The 26,749-nt window shown below is 42.9% G+C and overlaps 1 protein-coding gene across 2 annotated transcripts; it reads left to right on the top strand.

The window, feature by feature from the left end:
* The first annotated feature begins 384 nt into the window (after positions 1-384).
* Positions 385-22,875, top strand: Ube2j1 (ubiquitin conjugating enzyme E2 J1). 2 transcript variants are annotated; one of them, XM_041667661.1, is made up of 8 exons: positions 385-560; positions 6,876-6,949; positions 7,746-7,877; positions 10,504-10,588; positions 11,262-11,367; positions 13,059-13,188; positions 15,406-15,525; positions 20,062-20,406. In XM_041667661.1, exons 1-8 carry the CDS (start codon positions 530-532, stop codon positions 20,335-20,337), a joined length of 954 nt encoding a protein of 317 aa, XP_041523595.1. In that variant the 5' UTR covers positions 385-529; the 3' UTR covers positions 20,338-20,406. The 2 variants fall into 2 exon arrangements, with proteins under 2 accessions (XP_041523595.1, XP_041523596.1); XM_041667662.1 differs by lacking the exon at positions 15,406-15,525 and having other exon boundaries at positions 20,062-22,875.
* The last annotated feature ends 3,874 nt before the right edge of the window (positions 22,876-26,749 follow it).

Genomic DNA, 26,749 nt, shown 5'->3' with positions numbered 1-26,749 from the left:
CCCCATTCGCCATACACTCAAATGCTAGTTAAGAGTGGGAGACATTAAGCGCAGGGCAGTAGCTATTTGCCTATTGCTCGAGACACTGAGGATGTGAATCCAGATCTCAGATCCTCCACCGGGCAAGAGAAGCCATTCCCTGTCATGTGAGACATGGGGCCTAATTCCTCCTATCATCCCGCGAGCTCCGGGGAACAACGGGGAAGCCGCCGGTCTTCACCGGTCCCGCCACGAAGCGCCCGCCACGTCAGGCCGACCTCACAGAGCCGGCGCGGGCGGTGACACAGCGGCGCGTTGGCTCTGACGTCATCCCCGCAGGCCGTCCGCAGCCCGGCTCCCGGCTCGGCGACGCCCCGGCGCCCCGCCGGCCCTCAGGGAGGCGGACCCCGCGGCCCGGCCTCGCCTCGCGCCTCGCCCGCGGTCGGGCCGGACTGGGCGGTGTCAGCGGAGGCCCTCGGCAAGCGCGTCCGCCGCCGCGCGACACCCGGGCAGCCGCGGCGCCGACGGGAGCGGCAGCGGGAGCCCCGCCATGGAGACCCGCTACAACCTGAAGAGCCCGGGTGAGCGGGGCTGGGGCGGCTGGGCGGAGGCTCGGAGGCTCGGAGCGGCGCCTCGGCCGGCTCGCGTACCCCCGGTTCTCGCGGCTATTCCGGGTTCGCGCTTTACGCGAGGCCGCTGCGGGTCCCGGGGTGCAGGCCGCAGGGCGGGGCGGCCGCTGCGGAGCCCCAGGCCGGTTGTCGCCCCAGGGCTCCAGACGTTCCCTTCCCAGTCCCCGCCGAGTGGAGCTGGCGACGGTCCTGCCAAGGGCAGGTGTACAGGCGACGTCAGCGGGAAGTACTGACCTATCCCTTCTGGCTGTACTCGCATCCTCAGGACCCTCTCTGTCGCTGCCGAGTAACTTTGTTAGGTGTTTGACTCGCATTTTGGGGGATCTGTCGTTGAAATATCCCATTTCAGTGTTCGGAGAAGAACAGAATTATAGACATTAAAAAACATGTCCTGTAACTGAACTAGTTGAGCGGTGTACTTGAAAATTAATCATGATTGGATGGGGGTGGACTGCTAATTTGTCTGAATTCACGCGGAGAATTTATTTCCTTCCTTTAGACAATCCCGGCCTCCAGTTTTTGTTTTTTGTTTTTTGTTTTTTTTTCTGGCGCATTAAAAACAATGCAAAAAACAAAAACGTCCTCTCCACCCAACCAGAAAACAAAAACGAACTCCCCAAACCATGATCAATTCTCTAATATTAAGGCTGGTGTGATATGTGTTACTGGATTCTGTAAATGGTATTTATTCTAAATGTACCCTGATAAATTTGTCAGGAGAAGAAACCCCGTTAGCTCTGAATAAAAAGCTCAGGGTATTGATTCTTGAACTAGTACCCTTGCCGCTGTTTTTGTGTTTTCTTTCCCACACCGTTACCTAGTTTGGACTTTAAAGTCTAACATCCATATGGGATATTGTGAGTCTTTGATTAAAAAAAGTTCAGACTATAGAAATGAAAGCCCGAGGATATTGACTGGACAGAATGTTGTCAGCTTGAATACTGACAAGCAAGTGTCCTTCAGTGCAAGGTTTGTAGAATCCGTCATACTTTAGGAGATTTATTTAAAATAGGCCGTGTCTGTGCAAGAATGATATTTACACAGCTGATTTTTATTTTTCCAAGACAGGGTTTCTCTATGTAACAGTCCTGGCTATCCTGGAACTCACTTTGTAGACCAGGCTAGCCTCGAACTCACAGAAATCCAACTGCCTTTGCCTCCCGAGTGCTGGAATTTAAGGGTGTGTGCCACCGCTGGCCGGCAACACAGCTTAATTTTAAAGGGACCACATCCTCTGTCTTCAGCCTATCACTTACAACCTAAAGAATTAAAAAGAGGCAGAGAAAGTAGAAATGCTTGAATGTTACCAATTTGATGCCAGAATGGTTGAATTAGTTGGAGTTTAAAACTAGAACTGCGGGGCTGGGGAGGTGGCTCAGTGGTTAAGAGTATTGACTGCTCTTCCAGAGGACCTGGGTTCAATTCCCAGAATCCATATGGCAGCTAACAAGTGTCTGTAACTCCAAGGTCTGACATCCCAACACAGGCATACGTGCAGACAAAACACCAATGCACGTAAAAATAAAATCAATTAATTAAAAAGAAAGTAGAACTGTGGTAAGTTGTGTGCGCTTTGTTACTCACACGGTTGTTCCAGATCAGCAGATGCACTTGGGTGAATGTCAGCGAATAACGCCTCGTGAAATGTTGTCAGGAAATTGCTCAATCTTTTTTTTAATGATTTAATTTATTGATTTATTTTTTTAATGTGAATTGTTTTGCTTGTATGTATATCTGTGTGAGGGAGGGTGTCAGATCCCCTGGAACTGGAGTAACAGTTTGTGAACTGCCATGTGGGTGCTGGGAATTGAACCAGGGAATTATCTGGAAAAGCAACTAGTGCTCTTAACTTCTGAGCCATCTCTCCAGCCCCAAATTGCTCAATCTTGATAGGTTATCGTACTCGAGATTATGATAAAATTTAAGCAACTTTAGAAATTAATACATTGATAGCTGGGTATGGTAGGATGTACCTTTAATTCCAGCATTTGGGAGGCAGAGGTAGGCAGATCTATGTGAGGTCCAGTCTGGTCTACATAGTGAGTTAATAAATTTCCAAAGTATGTTGAGTTTTGATTAACTTTTGTATCTTTTTATAAATTCCATCCTGTTTTTAGTTTCCTCAAAGATTATGGTATTCTAAAAGGAAAGTTTTAAAAATTTTTTCCTGTTGGTGTAGATGATTTTGATTTTATCGAGAAGGTGAATTAGATGAGCCATAAAACTTGTTAAAATACTAAGAAGCTTGGTGGTAATGCTTGCTTTGTTTTAGTCTCAGACCTTCATTATTTGTAGATTAATGGCTCCGTGAAAGGAAGTAAACATCTCATTTCCTATCTGCTGGTGTTGGATTATCTCCAGCCCTCTATGTTGTTTTAGTGTTTATGTATTTAGTGTGCGTGTTTGTGTTTGTGTGTGTATGCGCCACGGCACTCAGATGAAGATAAGAGGACTCAGTGCTTTCCTTCCATCAGGTGGGACTCAGAAGTCAAACTCATGTTGTCAGGCTTGGTGGCAAGTGCCTTTACCTACTAAGCAACTCGCTGTCACATTTTCAGTTTTTTTTTTTTAAAAGTAAACACATTCACAGTGTCTTTGTAAGTAAAAACATTAGTTCTTAAACTTTTGCTGACATGCCTTCATTCTTGGGAACAGGAAGAGGCAATTGGGAGCATCATTTAGGACTCAGGTTTTTAATGCACCTGCCTCCTGAAATTCACCATGTCTTGGGAATTGGCTATAGTAAGATAGGGACTTCCCAAGGGAACTGATGATTGGAAGACATGGCCTATAAAAGATCCCTTTATTTGTATGTTTCTGGTTCTAAATGTAGTGTAAGCAGTGAACTAGCTGGGCGAAAGAGGAGAGCAGATGCTGGGGCCATGGAGCCTAAAGTCTTGATCCGGAGAGACCAGATGGCCTCCATAAACGGCTTAGGAGTAGGAATGCAGCTGTCAGTCCCTTCTTTAATTGATGTTGTCTCCCACACTCTGAGAGCTCTAGGAAATAATCTTGCAAGGAGAGAGGAGCAGGGGCTGAAGCAAGAGATGGGCTGTCAGGAGGAAGTCGCCACTCTAGCCTGGCAGCTCTTTGTACCTTGACATTCCATAGAGACCCTTCTCCTTAGGAATCGAATCGGTATTTTTAAGTGGCTTTAAAACAGGAATGTGATGGCTAGTTTTTATCTGGATTCCTTTGCTGTTGCTGTGATAAAATACTCTTGACAGAAGCAGCTGCAGGGTGATTGCGTTTATTCTTGGCTCACAGTTCATTGTAGTGGGGAAGTTGTGGCCGCAGGAGCTTGAGGCTGTAGTCACATGGTATCTAAAGTCAAAGTGCAGAAAGTCCTCTCTCTCTCTCTCTCTCTCTCTCTCTCTCTTTCTCTTTCTCTCTCTCTCACACACACATACACACACACACACACACACACACACAATTATATGTATAGGTATATATGTGTATACGTGCACAGAGTCCAGGATCCTAACTTAGGAAATGGTGCCATCCACAGTGGGTGGGTCTTTCCACTTCAATAATCAGATCAAGATAATCTCCTATGGTCATAACTAGAGGCTTATGTCCCAGATGATTTTATGTCTCATCAAATTGACAGTTGAAATTAACCATCATAACATTGGGTTGTCAGCCTGACAGTGGATGAGCCTCTGAGCATTTCCTGTGAGGGACTGGATTATATAGATTAGGCTAACCTTAACTGTGGGGTGCACCATCCCATGGTCTAGGGTTCTGGACTGATAGACAACATGAGCTGAGTTCTGGCACTTGTCTCTGTGTTTCCTGACTGTGGATGTAGTGTAACCAGCCAGTTGCCGCATGATCTCCCTACCATGAACTAACTACCTTGGGAGTGAGGATAGACCCTTCTTTTAAAGTGCTTTTGTCAGTAGGGGAAGTAATAGAAGAGGACTTTTATTATATTTGTACTGGCTGGTTTTATGTCAACTTGATACAAACTAGAGTCATCAGAGAGGAAGGAGCCTCAGTTGAGAAAAATGCCTCTGTAAGATTCAGCCGTAAGGCATTTTCTTAACTAGTGATCAATTGGGGGGAGTGCCCAGCCCATTGTAGGTGGTGCCATCCTTGGGCTGATGGTCCTGGGTTCTATAAGAAAGCAGGCTGAGCAGGCCAGTAAGCAGCTCTCCTCCATTGCTTTTGCACCAGCTCCTGCCTCCAGAATCGGCCCTCGTTGAGTTCTTTTCCTGACTTCCTTTGGTGATGACGGCAATGTGGAAGTGTAAGCTGAATAAACCCTTGCCTCCCCAACTTGCTTTTTAGTTATGGTGTTTTGTTGCAGCACTACAGACCCTAAGACATCACTGTTAGCATCATTGTTAGTTTTATGATTGTGTGTGCAGGTGTGCGTGTGCCAAGGTGAATGTGTGAAGGTCAGAGGACAACCGTCCTGCGTCAGTTCTTGCTTTCACCTTGTTGATGAAGACTCTTGCTGTTTCTGCTGTGTGCTCTAGTTGGCCTGCAGGTGCTTTTCTTGTCTCCACCTTGTCTTACAGTATTGCTGGCTTTACAAACAGGCATGCCCTGAGTCCTGGCTGGGGATTGAACAAGATCTGCTGAGCCACCCTAACAGCCTTCAGTCTCCCTCCACGGGCCTCTAGATGGGAGGCCCTGACCTTCCACACTGACCTTTTCAACCAAAACAGAGAGGGATTGTTTTTTCCTTTTTTTTTTTTTATCAGTGTTGAATAAAAAGTTTTTAATGTCAAGTTTATTTAAAAAATGTTGCCAGTCACAGTTCCAGATTCTTGGACAAGAAATGATGGAAGACTTTAACATTCATCTGTTGTATTTTTATACTTTCTGTTCTAAGCTCTGAAGAGGCCATAGTGAAGTAGAGCCTTCCACTACTTAGCAGGAAAGACAAGGGCTAAACAGGTACTGTAGGTACAGTGTCGTGACATCACATAGGAAGAGACTCAAGCTGGTCCCAACATGACTGGCCATTAGGATCATTGGAAGAGGAGTCCTAGTCTCTGTCCTATTTCAGACACTTTCATTTGCCCACATGAGAATCTCTAGTCCCTCTGGGAAGGACAGGTAAGTATCAAGTGGACCTTTCTGAAGAAATTGCTTGAAGGTGATACTCGCCTTTAATCCCAGTGCTCAGGAGGCAGAGGCAAGTGGATCTCTGTGAATTCCAGGCCAGCCAAGGCTGCATAGTGAAACCTGTCTAAATCAAATCCAAAGTGAAATAAGACAATAACAAAAGGCATTGCTTATATGTAGGAGCCAGTCTAGATGGTGACAGGTGCCAGAACAGTTTTTTTTTTTTTTCTCCACTTTGTAGACCACGCTGGCCTCTGAACTCTGCCAGCCTCTGCTTCCCAAGTCCTGGGATTAAAGGCGTGCAGACACTGGCTGGCCAGAACAGCTTTGCAAACGGAGGAAACAATAAGTAAGGAGGCCTGGAATAGAGAAAAGGTAGGGTGTGTCTGAGAAATGAATGAAGTTGAGTGTCTAGAATCTGGAGGGAGAGGTTGTGTCAAACATGTATGTTTCTACTAAAGATGTTTTCATGCTGTGTTAATACCGACTGCCTCTTAACTCTTAAGCTCCTTGATGCCCTAGAATTTTATAATTGTAGTTGCCACTTTTAGCTCCTAGTAAGTACTTGAAGTATTTGATAAAGTGGATGAACTTGCTTTAGAGTAGTAGATGGAAAAGAATATTAACAGTTATGAAGTAAACTTAGTTTAAGTTGTTTGAAAAAGTCTTGCTGTGTGGCCCAGGCTGGCCTCAAACTTGAAATCTTCCTGTCTTGACCTCCTGCGTTCAGGGGTTACACCTGTGTGCCCTCAATCCTGGCTAGGTACTTTTTAAAGCCTAGATCAAAAAACCCTAGACTCGGGCGACACTGTATGAAAAGCAGCACCAGATTGATCTGGTTTTGTGTGTGGGAGTTGCTTCCCCATTAGCCTGTGTCTCCCACACTCTAACCTTTGTATGGTTCACTCTATCTTCTCTGCCTGTTCCTACCCGTCTGGAGCTTCCTGCTTTTTATTTTTCAACTACCTGGTTTTCTTTCAAGGGAAAGTAGGTAGGTAGGACCTGTTTTCTTCTGTCTGCTTTCCGTAGACCGGGGTGTCCTTGAACTCACAAAGATTCACCTGCCTCTACCACCTGAGAACTGGGATTAAAGGCATGCGCCTCCACACCTGGCTAGAAGGGTTTTTATCAGCCTGTGCCAATCACTTGGACAAGTATGTTTTAAATATCTCCATTTTCTTTTAGCTGTTAAACGACTGATGAAAGAAGCGGCCGAATTGAAAGACCCCACCGATCATTACCACGCTCAGCCTCTGGAGGTTGGTTTCTGTCTCTCCTGAGGACTGCAGTGCTTCAGTGTCCATTGCTTTGACTGTTGATGTGTTTTGAGCTTCTTATTGATCTTCTGTATTCTGTTCATGAGTGTTTTATTAGCCTTTTGTCTGGCTCCTTTGGCAACACAACTTAGGAATTCTGTCTGTGAGTGATGTTTACTTGGTGTTCAGTATGGAGGGAGGGAGGGTCAGTAAAAACGCACACACTGCACTTTCAGGAAGACTCAGACCATTGTGGGGTCTCTGCAGCTACCGACACAAGCATCTCTTCTGCTCTTTCTGAAAGGAGGGTGCTGACTGTGCATAGTCGGGTTTTCATGGTAATAGTGAAGAGATAGTATGTGTAAGAACTTAGTAATGTACAGTGACATGTACATTACTAATATTACTGGTCAGTTCTACATAATGAAGAATACTTTTAAATCTTTGTTAAGACAACTCAAATATATACTAATGATTTGACTATTTCCACTAATTGATTTTTTGAGGCATTAATTTCCAGTTTAAATGGATCTTATTTATGAATATATAATTTTTAAATTTAAATTTTAAACCAAATTAAATATTTGGTTAAAAGAGATTTCATCTTTTATGAAACATAAAATTTATGTTAAATAACACCTTTTTGCTTATGACTTTTGAGGCATCTTGAGCATTAGAGGCTAATAGCACTATTAGGAAACATTTGATTTCCCTCACTTGGCATTTTTAATGTTACTATTAATAAAAATGATAAAATGTTTAAATGTTCTTGATCCTGTGGATTCTTGTTTTTGCTTAGGATAACCTTTTTGAATGGCACTTCACAGTTAGAGGGCCCCCAGATTCTGATTTTGATGGAGGAGTTTATCATGGACGCATAGTTCTGCCACCAGAGTACCCCATGAAACCACCGAGCATTATTCTGCTAACGGTAAGAGTTCTTGGCATTTTACAGTGCTTGTGGGTAACTTCTTCAGTTATCTGCAAATGTAGTCAGCATATTTATAAGAAATGAAGTAGAATATTCTAATTTTGCCATCAGCACCTAGGCCATAGAAGTGCAATAATTTCCCCTTGGATTAATCCCGAGGAAGCTGTTGTATCTGTGAAGCACTGGTGATGCTGGCGAATGCATAATGTCATAGCACAGTTGTTAGGACCCCGTGACATAATGTCATAGCACAGTTGTTAGGACCCCGTGTCATAATGTCATAGCACAGTTGTTAGGACCCCGTGTCATAATGTCATAGCACAGTTGTTAGGACCCCGTGACATAATGTCATAGCACAGTTGTTAGGACCCCGTGTCCTAATGTCATAGCACAGTTGTTAGGACCCCGTGTCCTAATGTCATAGCACAGTTGTTAGGACCCCGTGTCCTAATGTCATAGCACAGTTGTTAGGACCCCGTGTCATAATGTCATAGCACAGTTGTTAGGACTCCGTGACATGCCGCCTGGACGTGGTGATGCTGAGTGCAGCTCGTGTCAGCTCCAGTTTCCCATCCATCTCACACCGTTTTCATGAGTTTCCTCCTATATGCAGTGAGCTGTAATGGCTGACATGGAAAGAAAAGATCAGGATCTGTGATAGCTCTTAGAAACCTTAATAAATGCTGTTTTATTTCTGTTTGTATCTCAGAACTTCTGCCTTTCTGTCTTCTCTTTTCATGTGAAAGAAAGAACATTGGTATATTAACTCTCTGGATTGCTAAACTGTCCCATTCTCACTTAGGTTTAATCCTTTCCTAACCGTGAAAAAGGCAACACACATCATCCATCCATACACGCACAGACCCTTTTGTTGCCTTGTTTTCTCTTTGACCTTACTCGTGTGTAGACTATTGCAGTTGTTTCACAAATGTTGTCTATTGAAACTTACCTGAGAACTGCTACAGCTTCAGTCTTCATCCTGTTCATCGAGTCTTCTCTGACACAGGTGTTAGCTCCAGCTGCGCTCTGGAGCCTGCAGAAGGTGCTTGTTTTAGGGTCAGCTGGCCGGGGCCCTGAGCAGTGCTCTTTCCATTCCCCGCCTGGAGGGTGTATATTTATTATCTTTGTTTCTGTCTGATGGAATGTTGTTTGTGGCAAGTACAGCCACATCCTAAAGTTCCAGGCATCTAGAAGCTGCTCAGCAAGCACTGGCTGTTACTGCTAAGTGTTGATGTTGATATGAAGGCTGGGGCAGCCCTTTAGGCTCCCATGTCAGGACTTATTTCAGTTAACTGGGAGAAACAAGAGGTCTGCTGTAGCATGAATGATAAAAACCCTGAGACAGGTATTGGGATTCAACCTGAAGATCAGAGAAGCAAAGCAGCCAAGCCACTAGAAAGCTCTTATCTCTGTGAAATCTCCAGACTGACAGAGCGAGCTCCTATCTCATCCTGCCTTATATTCCTCGCTAGTGCAGGGACTAAAGGCTTATACCACCACTGCCTGGCCTCTGTGACTAACTAGTGTGGCTACTTTGGTTAAAGGTGTGCGCCACCAGTGCTTGGCCTGTATGGCTGACCAATGTAGCTGTTTTGCCTTCTGATCTTCAGCCAAGCTTTACTTATTAAAATACAAATGAAATATCACTGCAGCCTGGAGAAAGGGGCTGGTGTATGGGAGAGGTGGAGGTGTGTGTGTGTGTGTGTGTGTGTGTGTGTAAGAGAGAGAGAGAGAGAGAGAGAGACTGACTATAGCTTGGAGAAAGGGGCTGGTGTATATGAATGTGTGTGTGTTGGGCAATAGATAACAGCTTTTTACCAGTAGTTAGCCAGTGGATCAGTTGGATTTAGCACACTGAAAAGGAGCCCTATCCTTGTCAGTAGTCAGTATTGCCTTCTTGTTCACTTTCTTTCTTAAAAAAGTCACTTTCAATTTTGATCAAATATTTACTGAACATGACCCATGATGAGGCAGGACTGAGTCAGCCTCCTCCCAGCGGTGCTTCTGCCTTAGTGCCTTTTTCCTCACCTCCTTCAGCCTTGTGGCTGTTCACCTGCTCAGGATTGCAGTGGTCACCTCTGAAAAAGGTGTCAAGAGTCTCCATCTTTTACTGACATCAGCATGCTTCTATTTCTGCCTGCCTGCTCGATGTCATTGGTTACTTTCCTATAAACCATCAGTTCTGTGTCCAAATCAAAGTCATGGTCTCTGCTCTTCCTTTACCACGTTCTATCTAATTAAATGGCATTAACCTTCTGAAAAACTGCTCCTGTCTTAAAGCCTCCTCCAGCATGTTAGGTGACTTGGCATCTATGTGTCTTCTCTTTATGCAAACCTAGATTGTAGTAGGCACAAGGCATAGCATCAGTTCCAGCTGTGCTGCTCAGAGAGGTGCCAGTGCACCTTCAAAAAAAGAAAAAAAAAACAACTTTATTCAGCCTTTAACAAATGTTTTTGAATGCCTATACGAGGACAAAAAAAACGCTCCTTTATTAGAGTTAAATTTCTTTAAATATTATCTTTAAAATTATTATTTATATGTAAATATGGTATGTATTGGTTCTTGGAAAGCAGAAGGCATTAAATAGACTTTTGCAGTTTTTAAAATACGTTCTTTATTTCTAAGGCTAATGGGCGATTTGAAGTAGGCAAGAAGATCTGCCTAAGCATCTCAGGGCATCATCCTGAAACCTGGCAGCCTTCGTGGAGCAGTGAGTATTAGTCAATAGAAGCTGCTTATAATACACTCGAGAGTAAAGATGTTTTGGCTAATATGTAGTACCCTTGGAAATTAATAAATATTTTTCCATGTTTAAGTTTGTATAGAACTTTAATAACCTCTCACATCTCCTGAAAACCTTCAGATTTTTTTTCCCAGAGTAAACCTAGTTCCCTTTAAAATTTTTATTTTGTATTTGTGTGTGTGTGTGTATGTGTGTGTGTACCTGCGCATGCTTATGTTTGTGTGCAGATGTGTATGGAGGCCAACAGTTGTTGAGGGGTGTCTTCCTTAATTCTCTTCTACCCTATTTTTTGAGGCAAGGTCTCTCACTGAACCTGGAGTTTGCATATTTGTTAGGCTTGCTGGCTAAGCAAGCTCCTGGGAGCCTCCTGTCTGCTTCCCCAGAATGGGTAGAGCATGCACTGCTCTTTTTTCTTTCTTACAGCAAGCATACAGGGGGCATGGGTCCCTGCGCTTGCGCTGCTGAGCTGGCTCCTACCCCAGCTCCTACCTCAACCCAGCTCCTATCCCAGCCCAGCTCCTACTCTAGCTTCTTCACCAGCCCAGCTCCTACCCGAACCCAGCTACTACTATAGCATCTACCCCAGCCCAGCTCCTGCCCCAGCTCCTTTCACTGAATTGATGTTCATTTTCTGTTTCAGTAAGGACAGCATTGCTGGCCATCATTGGTTTTATGCCAACTAAAGGAGAGGGAGCCATAGGTTCTCTAGATTACACACCCGAGGAGAGAAGAGCACTTGCCAAAAAGTAAGTTCCTTGTTAGGGCCGAGTGGTATTAGTGGTTAAGGATCCAGTCTTAGCATTGTAGAAATCCAACTCTGAAAATTTCCTTGGAGTGATCAGAATATTAAAAAAAATTGATCTCATGATATTTTTTTGTAGTATTTTGGATCAGTCCCTGGATTTCATTCCATGTCAGGCAGGTACTCTTCCACTAAGTTGTATTGCCAGCCTAACTATTTCATTCGTTTAAAAGTAGTTGATGGGCTGGAGAGATTTCAGTGGTCAGCACTAGCTGCTCTTCCAGAGGACCCACATTATGATTCCTAATGGTCTGTAACTCCAGCCCCACAGGATCCAGTTTCCTCCCTCTTCTCTTCTCTGTGGGCACAGGAACACATCTGGTGCTCAGACATGCAAGAAGGCCAAACACCAGTACTCATAAAATAATAATTAGAAAATAAAGTAGTTGGGAGCATTCTACTAAGATTTGGTTTACTCCAGTGAAACAGAATTTCCTAGAAAGCGTTACTGGCCCTTTGTCCCATTTCGGTTGGCATCACAAGTGGGAGGAGCCATAGCCATTGTTTACATACTGCTGACTGTAAGATCAACTCCCTGGGGCTGTGAAGGAGCCCACTCAATCTTTGTAGCAGCTCGCATAGCTTCAACTTATGTAGCAGATATTCAATAAGTGATCTGGGATAAAATAAAGGAAATTTTTATTAGGTAGTGATATGATGGTGATCGTGCCCTCTCTTAGTTTTGTTTTTCTATATAGTCATAAAAATTCATTCAACTTAAAGTACCATTTCCTTTCTGGCTGTTCTGGAACTCACTATATAGACCAGACTGGCCTCAAACTCAGAGTTCTGGAATGAAAGGTGTATGCCTGCAAGCCCAGCGTAAATTATTATTATTATTACTGTTATTTTTTTTCTTTGGTTGTTCAAGACAGGGTTTCTTTGTGTAGCCTTGGCTGTCTTAGAACTCTTAGACCAGTCTAGCCACGAACTCATAGAAATTTGCCTGCCTCTGCTTCTCAAGTGCTGGAATTAAAGACTCGGGCCACCACTGCCTAGCTCATAAATTCTATTTTTAATTGACTTCTTTCCGGTTGTATGTTTTTGCTAAGATATAATTGGAGCTTTATATTAGACTTTTTCACAGACTTTGACTAGGCTCATGGTCTGGGTTCTTCAGGATGGTATCACAGAGTATAATAGACAGTTTACATAAATATGTTGCCACTGTAGATCTGAAGCTTTCTTTAGATAACTTATTTTTTAAAAATGAAACCTAAGCTGTTTTTTAATGAACCTTTTACTTTCCTCAGAACACAGTTGCTCCCTTGTCTCATGGCCTGTGGGTGACTGCTATGAAGTTGTTAAGTACCCTTTTCTTTTAGTTATTCCATATTTGAGTATCTTTAAAATGTTTTTAAAGATTTGTTTCTTTTTGATTTATGTTTATGGATGTCTTGCCTTCGTGCATGTACATCTGTGCATCATGTATGTGCAGCATCTATGAAGGCCAAAGAGGGCATTGGGTTCCCTAGATCTGTAGTTACAGATGGCTGTGAGCTGCCATATGGGTGCTGAGAATGGAACCCTGGTCCTCTGGAAGAACACTCTAGCCGCCATTTGAGTATCTTGTAAAGGGGAGTTAGTACTCAGCTGTTTGATTTATGCTCATTGAACAACATTGTCTCCTACCAGATCACAAGATTTCTGTTGTGAAGGCTGTGGCTCTGCCATGAAGGATGTCCTATTGCCTTTAAAATCTGGAAGTGATTCCAGCCAGGCTGACCAAGAAGCCAAAGAACTGGCGAGACAAATTAGTTTTAAGGTATTATAAACTCCTAAACAGATCTGTTTATGTAACCTTTTTGTTTACTGCTGAACTCTAGATAAAAAGGGAAGTAATATAGTTCTACTGACATGAGATTTTTATAAAGAGTGTTTTCTTAATACAAAACATAAAAGCTACACTAATGCAGACTTTGGGGCATAGTTATAGCTAGACTGCTAAAGGCTGCATTCAGATCAGCTTTGCCGTTTACTGCTGACATTCCAGACATAGTGCTTTACCATCGTGTGCCCCCTTACACCTGTAAATAATAGTAGTACCTTCTTTGGACTTTTGTCAGGATATGTTAATTAACACGTATACCACATAGTGCTTCATAAATCCTAGTCTTTTTCTTCCCTTTCTCTTCTCTCCCTCCCTCTTTCTCTGTCCCTTTCTTTCTCTTACTCTTCTTTCATACATTACATCCTGATCACAGTTTTCCTTACCTCCACTCCTCCCAGTCCTTCCCCAACCTTGCTCTCCCCCAGATCCACTCCTCCTCCATTTCCCTTCAGAAAAGAGAAAGCCTCCCAGGAATATCAGCTGAACATGTCAGTTCAAGATACAATAAGACTAGGCATAAACCCTCATACCAGGTCTGGGCATGCAACTCAGTAAGTAGTAGGAGGGTCCCAAGAGCAGGCATAAGAGTCTGAGATACCCCCTCCCCATTCCCACTGTTGGGAGTCCCACAGGAGCACCAAGCTACACAGCCATAACATATATGCAGAGGGCCTAGGTCAGCACCGTGCAGACTCTGAGACTGTTGCTTCAGTCTCTGTGCGCCCCTGTAAGTCCTGCTTAGTAGATCCTGTGGGTCATGTTCTTGTGTATTCACCACTCCTATAGTCCTTCCCCTCTTCTGAGTTCCCTGAGCTCTGCCTAATGTTTGGCTGTGGCTCTCAGCATCTGCTCCCATCAGTTACTTGAAGCTTTTCTGATGACAGTTGGGCTAGGCACCAGTCTATAAGTATAGCAGAAAATCATCAGGGATCATTTATTCATTTATCCGTCCATCCGTCCGTCTGTCTATTTATGTTAGTCCTGTTTGGTTCTATCCTAGATCTGGGCTATCCAGCCTCTGCTTCCTGGCTATGCAGGCAGAGTCAGGGGTGTAGTCCCTTTTGTGGGCCTCAGGTTGGAGCAGTCATTGGTTGGCCATTCCTACTAGTGCTGCGCCACCATTGCCCAGCACACCTTGCAGGCAGAACAGATTGGAGGTGGAAGGTTTTGTGTCTGGCTTGATGTCTCAGTCCCACCATTAGAAGTCTTGCCTGGTTATAGAAGATGGCCAGTTCAGGCTTAGTATCCCCCCATTACTGGGAGCACTCGCTAGAATCACCCTTATAAATTCCAGGAAGTTCCCACTGCATTACGTTTCTACATCGCTCCTGAAATGGCCCAGTTCCATTTGTCCTCCCAGTACTGTCCTTCACCACTACCCTGCCCTCAGTTCACCCGCAAAAAATCTATCCCATTTCTCGTTCTTTTTGAACAAAGTAGGTAACCTCACCTCTGAGATTAACTGCTGTTAATATTTCAGCATGTTTCTAATTTTCTACCTTTTTACCCAAATATAAAATTTATATAATATTTTAATACTTTGAGTAAACACACTGTGTTTCTGGAATTTAATTAACCCATATTAAGCATATGCTGCCTTCTCCCTCTGACCTGCCTTTCTGCCCTCTGTGCTCCTGGGTTCAGTTCTTGGGTTTTTTCTTCAGTTTTATCATAGTTCCTGAAAGAGGAAGTATAAAGATCTTCCCTGGATTTCTTCTACACCTAAAATCTTTCTTGTTTTGAATATTGTGATTTTTCAGATTGAGGAAATACATACAGCTTACTTGAGCAGTTACAGTAATTAGGTTAACCTGGGACTGTTTACTATTATTGGAGAAAGCCCAAGCTAGCCTCACATAGTTATGTCAGACTTTTATCTAAAAGTCACCCCAAAGCTTTAGTTTGCAAGGATTCTTGGAATTGAGGCTAGGAGCCATAGCATTGTTCTTAGCAGGTAGCAGCCGCTGAGAATGCAGGCTGTCTTGTGCCCTTCCTGTCAGACCTGGTGTATAGCAGATGCAGACGGCCCAAAGCTAGCTGACTGGTGATGTAGCTCGTAAGAAAGGAGTGATGAGGGTGACCCAGAGGGAGTAGTTGATTGCTGATACATTTCTTCTTCTAACACTGCTCTTGGGTATATCTTATTTATAGGCCGAAGTCAATTCATCTGGAAAGACTATCGCTGAATCAGACTTAAACCACTCTTTCTCACTAAATGGTTCACAAGACGATTTACCTACAACATTCCAGGGTGCTACAGCCGGCACATCGGTATGGCTCTTGTCCTTTAATACACACACACACCACACACACACACCACACACTACACACACACCACATACACACACACCACACATACACACACACCACACATACACACACACCACATACACACACACCACACCACACATACACACACACCACACCACACCACACATACACACACCACACTACACATACACACACACCACATACACACACCACATACACATATACACACACACCACACATACACACATACCACACATACACACATACACACACACCACACATACACACACCACATACACACGCACACCCCACACACAAACATACACACACCCTACATGCATACAAACACACACTTGTTTGGAGTAAGGTAAGATCCTTCTAGATCAAATACTGAAATTTTTTTCTTAGTAGTAAAGTTATAGCCCAGCTGCCCCACTAATTATGCTGTTCTGAATACATCTTTCTGGACTTTAGTTTTTTTTGTTAAGTGGTGTTGGATGAGATAGTTTCTAAGTCCTGCTGTCATTCAGGATGCTTCTTTCACATAATGCTAGCCTGCATAAAACATGCATGTTTAGCATGCATCTGATAGATGGGAGGTGCTGCCTTGCCTTGGGGTAGTTCTACCTGTCCTCTGGTCACACATGGCTATCTAAGTTTAAATCAGTGAAGGTTTAGTGAAGTCATCAGTGTTGGCCCTCCGGCACACTAGCATGTCCTAGTCCTAGGCACACCACAGCCGCAGCAGGTGGTTGGCAGCTCTGTTTAGAAGCATAGATGCAGAACTTAAACTCCACTCACGCAGCCCTGTTGAACACTGCCTTGTGTGGAGTAAGTGGCAGGAATTGTTAGATGAAAGATTGAATGTTTCTTATGAGAGAGCTAGCTCTACTCTGACCCATTGCTTTAAACAGTGAGTCAGCACAGGTGATCAGAGTATTACTCATTAAAAATATTACTGGATTGGTGCTAAATAATGAGGATTATGAGGGGAAAGTGACTTAACATGTATACACGATGAACTTACCACTCTTGGAATCAGTTTTGTTAAAGATTATTTGACTAGGTAACCACATCTTATTTCCCCATGTGGCTTATAGAAGACATTTATTGATTTATTGAGGAAGGTGTGCATATGCTATTATGTATGTATAGAGGGCAGAGGACAACGTGTGGGAATTAGTTCTCTTCTGCCATGTGCACCCGGCACTGAACTTAGGTCACCAGGCTTTGCAGCAGCACCTTTATGCACTAAGTCATCTCACTAATCCTAAAGGACCCAAAGGTCAGGAAAATTGAAAACAAAGAATGAGACAGTTTTGAGTGGTTTTCTTTCAGGGAGGAAGATGGCATATCAGTATACTTTAAATCCACTGTCAGGTGTCTTGTAACATATTCCAATTACACCTATTTTAGTTACTATGTCTGTGACTTACTGCTTTGATATAGTAAGGGGTCTAGGAAAAATACCTGATAGCAGCTTATGTTCCTCAGTCTATCAGTTCTGTGATCCCAGGGACTAAAGTTTGAGTAAGTCGTTCTATTTTATATTAAAAAGCATTCCAGGACTGATGGGATGGTCTGGTGGGTAAAGACATTTACCACACAAGTCTGGCAACCTGAGATCAGTCCCTGGAGCCACGTAAAGGTAGACAGGACAGACTTCACTAAGTAGTCCTCTGACCTCCACAGTGTACCGTGGAACCTGCACCCACATGTATATGTGCATGCACACCATAGTAAAGCATTCTATCTCACCGACTATATGACTATAATTATTTAGATAGGAAAAATTTTAACATTTCATTAGTATTTAACCAATGGTCACTGCCCAAAAGGTATCTGAAATACAGAAACCTAAATAAAACATTATATAAGCATTTTTGCTAAAGCACATGTACTAAAGTATTTGGCATCAATTGATTAATTTTGTAATGCCAGGGATCAAGCCTAGAGTCTTGTGTGCAATGAGCCATTTAGGGTGTTTTTTTTTCTTTAAAAGACATGTCTTGCTATGTAGTCCAAGTTAGCCTGGAATTTACCAATCCTTCTGCCTTAACCTTCAAGTGCTCAGAATACAATCACGTTTTAATGATTGTTTTATAAATATATTAATCATACTAATAAGGAGGCTACAAACTATCCTAAGTAAATTTACAATTTAATTTTTGAACTGAAATCCGGATGCCTCCAAAAGGATATGTTAATAGTAATAATATTAATAGTGATTAACACTTAGTAAGTAATTGTGTTTAAGCACTTTATATTGTTAATCCATTTAATCCTCACAACTGCTGAATTGGACATCGTCATTGTACAGATGAGGGAGCTGAGACATTGGCTTAGGAACACATAGCTACTAGACAAAGCCAGACTAGAAATAAACGCTTATAATTGTTATATAACCATTATAATTTATTTTGTTAATTTTATGGGCAAGATAATCTCCCCTCAAACTAAGGAAAAAATAAGTCAGTAAAAACTTTAGTATGAGTCAGTCTCTTAGGCTATAGTGATATTGTCATTGTCTTTTTTCCTTAAGAACCTGTTTCTCATGCCATTAATTCCAGCACTTGGGAGACAGAGGCAGGCAGATCTCTGAGTTCAAGGCTAGCCTGGTCTACAGAGTGAGTTCTAGGACAGCCAGGGCGACACGGAGAAACACTGTCTCCAAACAAAACCTATTTGTTGTTGGGTATGGTGGTGCATACCTACACTCTTTGCGCTGAGGGAGGCTGAGGCAAGAGGATCATGTATTCAGGGCCAGCTGGGTCACCAGCTGTTTGTGCTCTTTAAGCCTCAGTCCTCAGATCTACTGAATACATTTATGCTCTTAGCTGAGCGTCAGAAGGATGCAGAAGTTAGACTGTAATTCTTCTCTGTTGGCTGCTGTAACTCAGTTCACTCATTGAATATTGATTGGTTCACTTACTGTATGGCGTTTGTGATGCCATGCCACCATGCAACATTGACTTTTATGTGTCTGCACTCTTCCGTGGGCAGGTTGTCCCTTGGAGCCCTAGGTACAAGTCCAAGTTTATGCAGCTCTTAATTCAGCATTGGAGCTACTTTAAGCTCAAACTCACCAGTAGTTTCTCTATAACTCTGTACTATGGGTTAACTAAGAACATTTAAGAAACTATAAAGAATAATTTTAAGACCATTTAAAAAAAAAGAAACTACAAAGAATAATTTTAAGAAACTCAGATTATCTAAGCTTTTTTCGTATCCTAGGGATCAAACCCAGGTTTTTGTGGATGCTCGGAAAGTGCTCTGCCGCGACGGGGCATCCCCACACCTTTGTATTTGGAGGTAGCCCAAGCTGGCCTTGAGTTCACCATCTTCTGTCCTCACATATCAGTGCTGCTTTTACAGGCGGGAGCTGTCACACTCAGCTAGCACGTCATAACGTGGAAGTGGATGTCAGCTTTCAAATGGAAATCCTGCAAATAACTCAGAGCAGCAGTTTTCCTTCCTGTTAGAGTTGTTGCCAGCACAAAACTTATACTCTTAATGATTAATAGAAGAATTGGAGTTATATTATTTGATTCTTTTAAGCGTTTACGTTTTCCCTGTTGGAAAGTGTTTGAAATACCTTGTATTTAATTCATTTTATTGTGAGTAAAACATTCATTCTTATTTCTTGTCTGAAAAAATTAGTTCTAGTGGTAACAGCTACTCCCAGTGTATGCATTAAAAGGCATTGATGCAGTCGAGGCAGGTCAAGGAGTCTGAGTATAGTCCATACATTGTGTGACTTCTTTGAATGTGGTATTGCCAGTTGTATTATCTCTGAGGCAAACTCAAGATTTTGAAACCCTTGTGTCACATAATTGTCCTCTGGCTGAGCAGGGCTTTAGGGGAACATCAGGTACAGAGCAGCACACACTGAGGAACTCAGGTACTCTGGGCACTCTTGACAGCGTACAATATCCAGCACTGTGTTAAAGAGGCTCTTAGACTTGTGTTTAGCTCACTTGTCTGGGACTATGGGAAAGGATGTGCTGTTTGAAAGCAAGCACATTTCTACAATAGCAATATGAAAGTGTGTGGCTTATTTCCTTACTGTGGTTGATGGATGTCGACATGGTAAGGTAATACTGAAGAAGTCAGGTTTATCAAAGGTAAATGACTTGGAGTTCCATTCTTTCTACTCTTTGTAATGGGTAACTCTCAAGTTGAAAGTGCAAAAGATTGCTTCTCTCCTTGGATCTTCTGAAAGAGGAGCAGTACCCAGATGCCTGGCAGAAACTGCTGTTGTGTCTACCATCTGGAGAGACAGAGCAACGTCTGTGTCTGCTGATAAACAGGCTCCTCCCCCTCGTGAGGGCTCAAGATAACTCGTGTTTCTGGCTTATTCATCAGTGTTGGTGCCTAGTCTTAGCATTTTCATGGTCTTTGTAGATTTACCTTCGTCATACTGCACATATCCTTAAACTGTTAATGAGTGCATGTACAAATGTTGGTTTTTTTGTTTTGTTTTGTTTTGTTTTGTTTTTTTGCCAGTTTTAAACAGATTTTCTTATCGTTTTCTAGTATGGAACCCAGAATCCATCTGGAGCACCCTTGCCACAACCTACCCAACCAGCTCCTAAGAATACCTCCATGAGCCCTCGACAGCGCCGGGCCCAGCAGCAGAGTCAGAGAAGGTCTACTTCCCCCGACGTGACCCAAGGCCAGCCGCCAAGAGCCAACCATACTGAGCACGGCGGGTCTGCCATGCTCATCGTCATCCTGACTTTGGCACTGGCAGCTCTTATATTCCGACGGATATATCTGGCCAATGAGTACATATTTGACTTTGAGTTATAATGCTGGTTTGTGACTTAAGAGCTGAGACTCAGTTGCTTCATTAAACATTCTGCATTGGGTATAACCTAAGGATTGTTTACAAAATATTATTTTGTATTTATCCTTCATTACTTTTTTATTGTTATAAATTCTTTGTGCTATAGGTAGACATTCAGGCCATGTCCCAACAATTTGTCCTGCTTAGATTAAGGGACTGGAAGCCATAGTTCCTTGTCTATTTAATCTACGTCACAAACAAATAACTTATTGTGATTGCTCACACCCAAGCCGCTTTCCCATGGATTTGCAATACTTTTCTATGTAGTCCTTTGGAGTTTTCAGATAAAAGGTGATGTTTTCACATCCCGAGTATTACTGGTTACTCAGTATCACTTACTGAGTACCCGCTCTAGTTGTGTAGAAGAGGGGATGAAGAACGGCAGGGGGAGGGCACATTGCTCACTAGTTTCTTGAAAAGCATCATAATAGGACAGACTGGGGTCGCCCATTCTGTGATCTTTGTATTTGAAACTTTGTTCAGTGAGAATAATTTTATTTCAGACATTGATGAAGATCTTGGTTATATTTTTGTTTTTGGATATTACTTGAAGAGGAAAGGCTTTGTAGTCACTTTGATATGCTGTCAACACCTCCAGTATGCACACAGATGAGATCCATGCCAAGGAATAGTTCGAATCTTCTTTCATGTTAGGTGAGGAGATCATAAAGTTTGACTCTGCTCTGCTTTCATTTGTACCTGATGTGAGTTATATGCTCAGCTCTGTAGTCACTGTAGCTTTAAATTATTCCAGGAATATACATAATATTCAAATATTAATAGAAGAACTCAGGGCCCAAGTAACAGTAGTAGAGGGATTAAAAACAATCCAACTTTTATTTAGAATTGTTCACTGGTCAAAGCCCAAGAAAGATTTCAATGGAAAAGTTGATCTATCACTTAGTGCCAGTCAGTTCCCTAGATGCTGACATCGAATTTGTAATCAGTGCCTAGTGAGACCACTTAAGGCAGGATTGCCTTGGGCATGTTCCTTCAGCAACCTTGAGGGAGCTCTTAAGGGGCCTGTATTGCTGATTTAACTGGAAAATATAGGTAGTCCTGAGCTTTTAAATATATCATGCCCATTTGTAAGCTTTCTTTTGTTTTTTTTTTTTCTTTTGTTTTTTAAAGACAATATAATTGTTATCTGGGTTCTAGGTCAGTCTACAAAAGTTAGTAGCTCATACACATTTTAAGTATGTGTCAGGGCCAGGCAGTGGTGGCGCACACCTTTAATCCCAGTACTCGGGAGGCAGAGGCAGGCGGATCTCTGTGTTTTCGAGGCCAGCCTGGTCTACAGAGCTAGTGCCAGGACAGGCTCCAAAGCAACACAGAGAAACCCTGCCTCGAAAAACCAAAAAAAAAAAAAAAAAAAAAAAAGTATGTGTCAGGGTGTAGTTGTAAAGTCTTTATGTGGTTTTAACTAAATACAATTTTGAGCAAGATAGAAACAGCACACAAAATCATTTTAGAGGTGAGTGTAATTTTTACTTCTATTATGTGATTTTTGGGTCTGTTAACATAATTTCCATTTTTATTTGGTAGCCAGTTTTCGTTGTGTCAACACCTAAAATTTAAAAAGGTTCTTATGCTGTAATAAGTTAAATTATTAAAGTTTAATAGATTAGCATTTTATAGTTATTCAGATTGTTTATGAAATTGGTAAAGTCTAAAAAGCCAAGAATATTGTGACGACCTCATGACAGGAAGACTATAGGTTACCATTTTTTAAAATTTTCTTGCTGTGAAAGTATATTTTGAGGTCTTAGTTTATAATACCAAATATGAAAAACATTGATTGGGTCAGTGGTCTCCTAGAAAGAAGCTAGTAGCCCAGTGGAAGCCTGGGTGGCCTTCCCACTTAGGAGAGAAACCCACACCGTCACCCTGAGCTGAGCTGAGATGGCTCATCGCTAGAGCAGTCTTCCTCCCAGCCAGACTGGCAGCTTTGGCAGCTCTGTGATCCTACTGCATCTTCCGTGGGCGCCTCTGCTAAGCACTGAGGTTGCTTTGTGATCTCATCCATTCTTCCCTCACTGTTGCTAACTGGCTACCTCCGAATGTGTGTTGGTATTTTTTAGCACTTGATACACACATCAAAGTGGTACAGTTTACTTCCCACCCATAATGCTATCTAAAAATTGTCTTCCCACCCCCACCTTGGAATTACTGAAGAGCCTCCATTGTTAAAACCTCAGTTTAGCCCTTAGTCCCAGCATATGGCCCAAACCATGTAGACGCTGCTAGGTACAGTCTTAGGATTCCTGTTTCTCTAGTTCTCAGATTTAAAAACTCACAGCTTCACTGACCAGCGTAGCATATGACTGCACATCACGGTAGTTAATAGCATGCTTGAAAATTGCCTGTTTCGCTTGTAGAGGTGTGAGCCCATGAGCCTTCCAGACCTTCTGTATGTTTGGAGTTTATGTAGCACTTTACTCTTCCATGCTGCTGATTGTTTTATTCTACTGAAATAAAATGATTTCATCAAGCTTCTCAATGAATTAAATAAAAACTTATTTATTGAGTTTGCTATGAAAATGACAAATTTCCCTCATATTTCAGGAGAATAAGAACTCTGTTTATTCAGCTTTGGTTTGTGAAGAAACATTGTGGTGTCTTGAGAGGGCCCATTTTATAGCCCAGAATCTAAAGCCTCGCAGACCTGTTCTTCCAGGGACCTAGGGTGGTGTGCTGAAAAGTCTGCATTGCTGTTACCTGCAGATAAGTAGGTAGTGAGTGAACACAGAGACTTTTCCTGGGGGCAATGAGACTAGTGAGAACAGGACTCTACCTCCAGACGATGCTAGTGAGTTTAATGGGGTTACTTACAGGAGCACGAGGGAATTAAAGGCAGTGACATCGAGGAAAAGGCCACCTCAGCTTGGGTGAGGACCCAGGAAACAGCATCCCTGGAGGACCTTGCATGATGGCAGGCAGGATTGGAGTCTTCCCTAAGCAGTTGCTGCTTCTGTGACATTGGGATGGGATTTGTGAATCTTGTTTCAGGAGCTTCGTAAGCCTTGCAGGTTTCCTGTATTCCTGAGTCTTATAAGCTCCCCCTTATTTTTTCAAAGGAGAGCACTTCGGTTGGAGGGAAATAGTTGTACTACACCAACCGACCAAGAGTAGTGAGGATGTACCGGAACCATTGAGACTGGCAGGAAGCTGTTCAAATACCTTTTGAATGGGTGTTTTCAGAGCTGTGTGGCCTACCCAGTAAAACGAGGGACTATACTCACAGCTTGTTTTTGAACAAAGGTGGTGTTCTAATCTTACCTCTTGTCTATTCCTTTGAGTGCCGTGTCTGGATCTTTACCCTTTCCTTGAGCTTTTTGTCGCTGTTTTCATAGCCATTTTCTAGCCTGTGCAGTTGCCTCTGGATGTTCCAGTCTCGTGCCATTCTTTATAAACAGCCAGGCTTCATTCAGGACTCCTGCTTCTGCTTCTCCCATTGCCTAAGCCATCCTGCTGGCATGACCGGAGTCCTGCTTCAGCTAACGTCTCTGAGCTCTAGCCCATGGGCCTGACTCCTCTGTCTTCAAATGAGCCAGCGTTCCAAGCTAGACTATTCATAGCCTGTGCCAAAGACAAAAATGAAGTCAAAGGGAATCGTAGACCTCAGTGTAAGAACTACAGCCAGTGGCAAACACCTGTGCCAGCACTGGATGGGCAAGAGCAGGGGGATTTGGAGTTCAAGGCCATTGAGCTACATAGCCAGACCCATGTCAAAACTGAGCAGCTACAACTATAAAACCTTAGAAGAAACTGCCTTTGTCACCCTGGGCTAGGAGTAACTTCTCAGCTACACGTTCAAAAGCACAAGGAACCAAAAAAAGGGATGCTGTAATTCACTGAAAGAAACTTATTTTTGTATTTCAAAGACCCTCTATCAAGAAAGTAACAGCTGGGCTTAGTGGCGCATGCGTGTACTCCTTCACTTAGGAGGCAGGTGGATCGTGCATTCCAGGCTAGCCGGGCTAGGTAATGAGACCCTGTTTCAAAAAACAAAAAACAAGCTGGGCGGTGGTGGCGCACGCCTTTAATCCCAGCACTTGGGAGGCAGAGGCAGGTGGATCTCTGTGAGTTCGAGGCCAGCCTGGTCTACAAGAGCTAGTTCCAGGACAGGAACCAAAAGCTACGGAGAAACCCTGTCTCAAAAATCAAAATAAATAAATAAATAAATACAATTCATTGCTAAACTAGATAACTTGATTTTAAAATGACAACAGATTAGAAGCTGGGCGTGGTGGCACATACCCGTAATCCCAGGATGTGTGAAGTAGAGGCAGGAGGATCAGTTTCACGTCCTTGGCTACATAGTTTAAAGCTAGCCTGAGCTACACGAGACCTTTAAACACACACACACACACACACTAAAGCAAAAAGCTAGCATTTGAATACACATTTCTGCAAAGGAATATGGCTAGCATGTGCATATAAAGAGAAGCTCTGCATCATTATGTTGGGAAGCTGCACATCAAACCACACCAAGATGCCACTCCACAAGTATGGCTGGGATGCTCACACTATAGACTACAAACTCCCGATAAGTTGTGGTGCAACCTGTGGTCCTAGCACTAGGGAAGTTGAGGCCAGTGTGGGCTACATAGTAAAACCAAGTCTTAAAAGTGGGGAGGGGGTTTGGGGAATGAGCACTCGCTGCCCTTGCAGAGATGGGGTGTGGCTCTCATCACTTAGGTGACAGCTTAAAGCCATCTCTAAGGCCAGTCCCAGGGTGTATTAGGGTTTCTGTGAAGACACCGTAATCACAGCAAAAGGAAAACATTTAATTGGGGTGGCTCACACTTCAGAGCTTTAGTCCCTTATCATCGCATGGGACATGGTGGTGTGCTGGCAGACGTGGTGCTGGAGAAGGAGCTGAGTGTCCTACATCATGTGCAGGCAACAGGAAGTGGTCATGTCACTGGGCATGGCTTGAGCGTGTGTGAGACCTCAGAGCCAGCCTCTACAGTGATATACCTCCTCCAGCAAGGCCACACCTCCTAAGAGTGCCACTCCTTTTGGGGACCATTTTCTTTCAAACCACCACACGGTCCCTCTTCCGACTCCCTCGGGTACAAAGCACACAGTGTGCATACACATAAATGCAGGCAAAACACTTGCGCACATAAATCTTTCACACACACACACACACACACACACACACAGATGATTTTGTGAAGAAATTGGAATCCTTTATTTCTGGTGAGAATGTAAAATGGTGCTGCCGCTTTCAAAAATTACAGTCCCTTAAGTGAAACATGAAGTTACTGTATGACCTAGGAATCCTAGTCCATTTTTGAGCCCAAAGGAAAACGTGGGATCGATCAGTGGTTAAGGTACTTGCTGCTAAGCCTGACAGCCTGAGTTTGATCCCAGGGTCCTACATTCGTTGGGAGCAGAGGATTGATTCCTGCCAACTGTCCCCTGACCTCAACGCATGTGCTGTGTCACACCAAAAATGTCTATACAGACATTCATAGCATTGTTGTTAAAAGGTGGAAACAGGCTGATGAACAGCCAAACAGCATGACTTCCAGCTGTGTGATAGAACAGTCTTTGCCTATAAAAGGGATAGGTGAGCAAACATGCTGCAACATAGATGAATTGAACACGTTATGATGATACATGCTATAACATAGATGAACCTTGAACACATTATGCTGATACATGCTATAACATAGATGAACCTTGAACACGTTATGCTGACACATGCTATAACATAGATGAACCTTGAACACGTTGTGCTGACACATGCTATAACATAGATGAACCTTGAACACGTTATGCTGACACATGCTATAACATAGATGAACCTTGAACACGTTATGCTGACACATGCTATAACATAGATGAACCTCAAACATGTTATGCTGATACATGCTATAACAGATGAACCTTGAACACACTATGCTGGTACATGCTATAACATAGATGAACTTCAAACATGTTATGCTGATACATGCTATAACAGATGAACCTTGAACACACTATGCTGACACATGCTATAACATAGATGAACCTCGAACATGTTATGCTGATACATGCTATAACAGATGAACCTTGAACACACTATGCTGACACATGCTATAACATAGATGAACCTCGAACATGTTATGCTGATACATGCTGTAACAGATGAACCTTGAACACACTATGCTGGTACATGCTATAACATAGATGAACCTCGAACATGTTATGCTGATATATGCTATAACATAGATGAACCTTGAACACACTATGCTGGTACATGCTATAACATAGATGAACCTCGAACATGTTATGCTGATATATGCTATAACATAGATGAACCTTGAACACATTGTGTTGAGGGAAGGCTATGCATTGTGGGATTTTATTTACATTAAGTGT

The sequence above is a fragment of the Microtus oregoni genome, unplaced genomic scaffold (assembly GCF_018167655.1).
Source record: "Microtus oregoni isolate MIOR12 unplaced genomic scaffold, Mior012 000017F_ref0000208, whole genome shotgun sequence".
NCBI classification, from domain to species: domain Eukaryota; kingdom Metazoa; phylum Chordata; class Mammalia; order Rodentia; family Cricetidae; genus Microtus; species Microtus oregoni.
Note: the sequence above shows the minus strand (reverse complement) of the source record. Positions and strands in the feature narration are given on the sequence as shown.

Excerpts from the sequence above, each read along its gene's own strand:
- Ube2j1 (XM_041667661.1), top strand. The coding sequence starts at position 530 with ATGGAGACCCGCTACAACCTGAAGAGCCCGG. Across the intron at positions 11,368-13,058 it reads AGAAGAGCACTTGCCAAAAA|ATCACAAGATTTCTGTTGTG; the intron begins GTAAGTTCCTTG and ends GTCTCCTACCAG. Across the intron at positions 13,189-15,405 it reads CGAGACAAATTAGTTTTAAG|GCCGAAGTCAATTCATCTGG; the intron begins GTATTATAAACT and ends TCTTATTTATAG.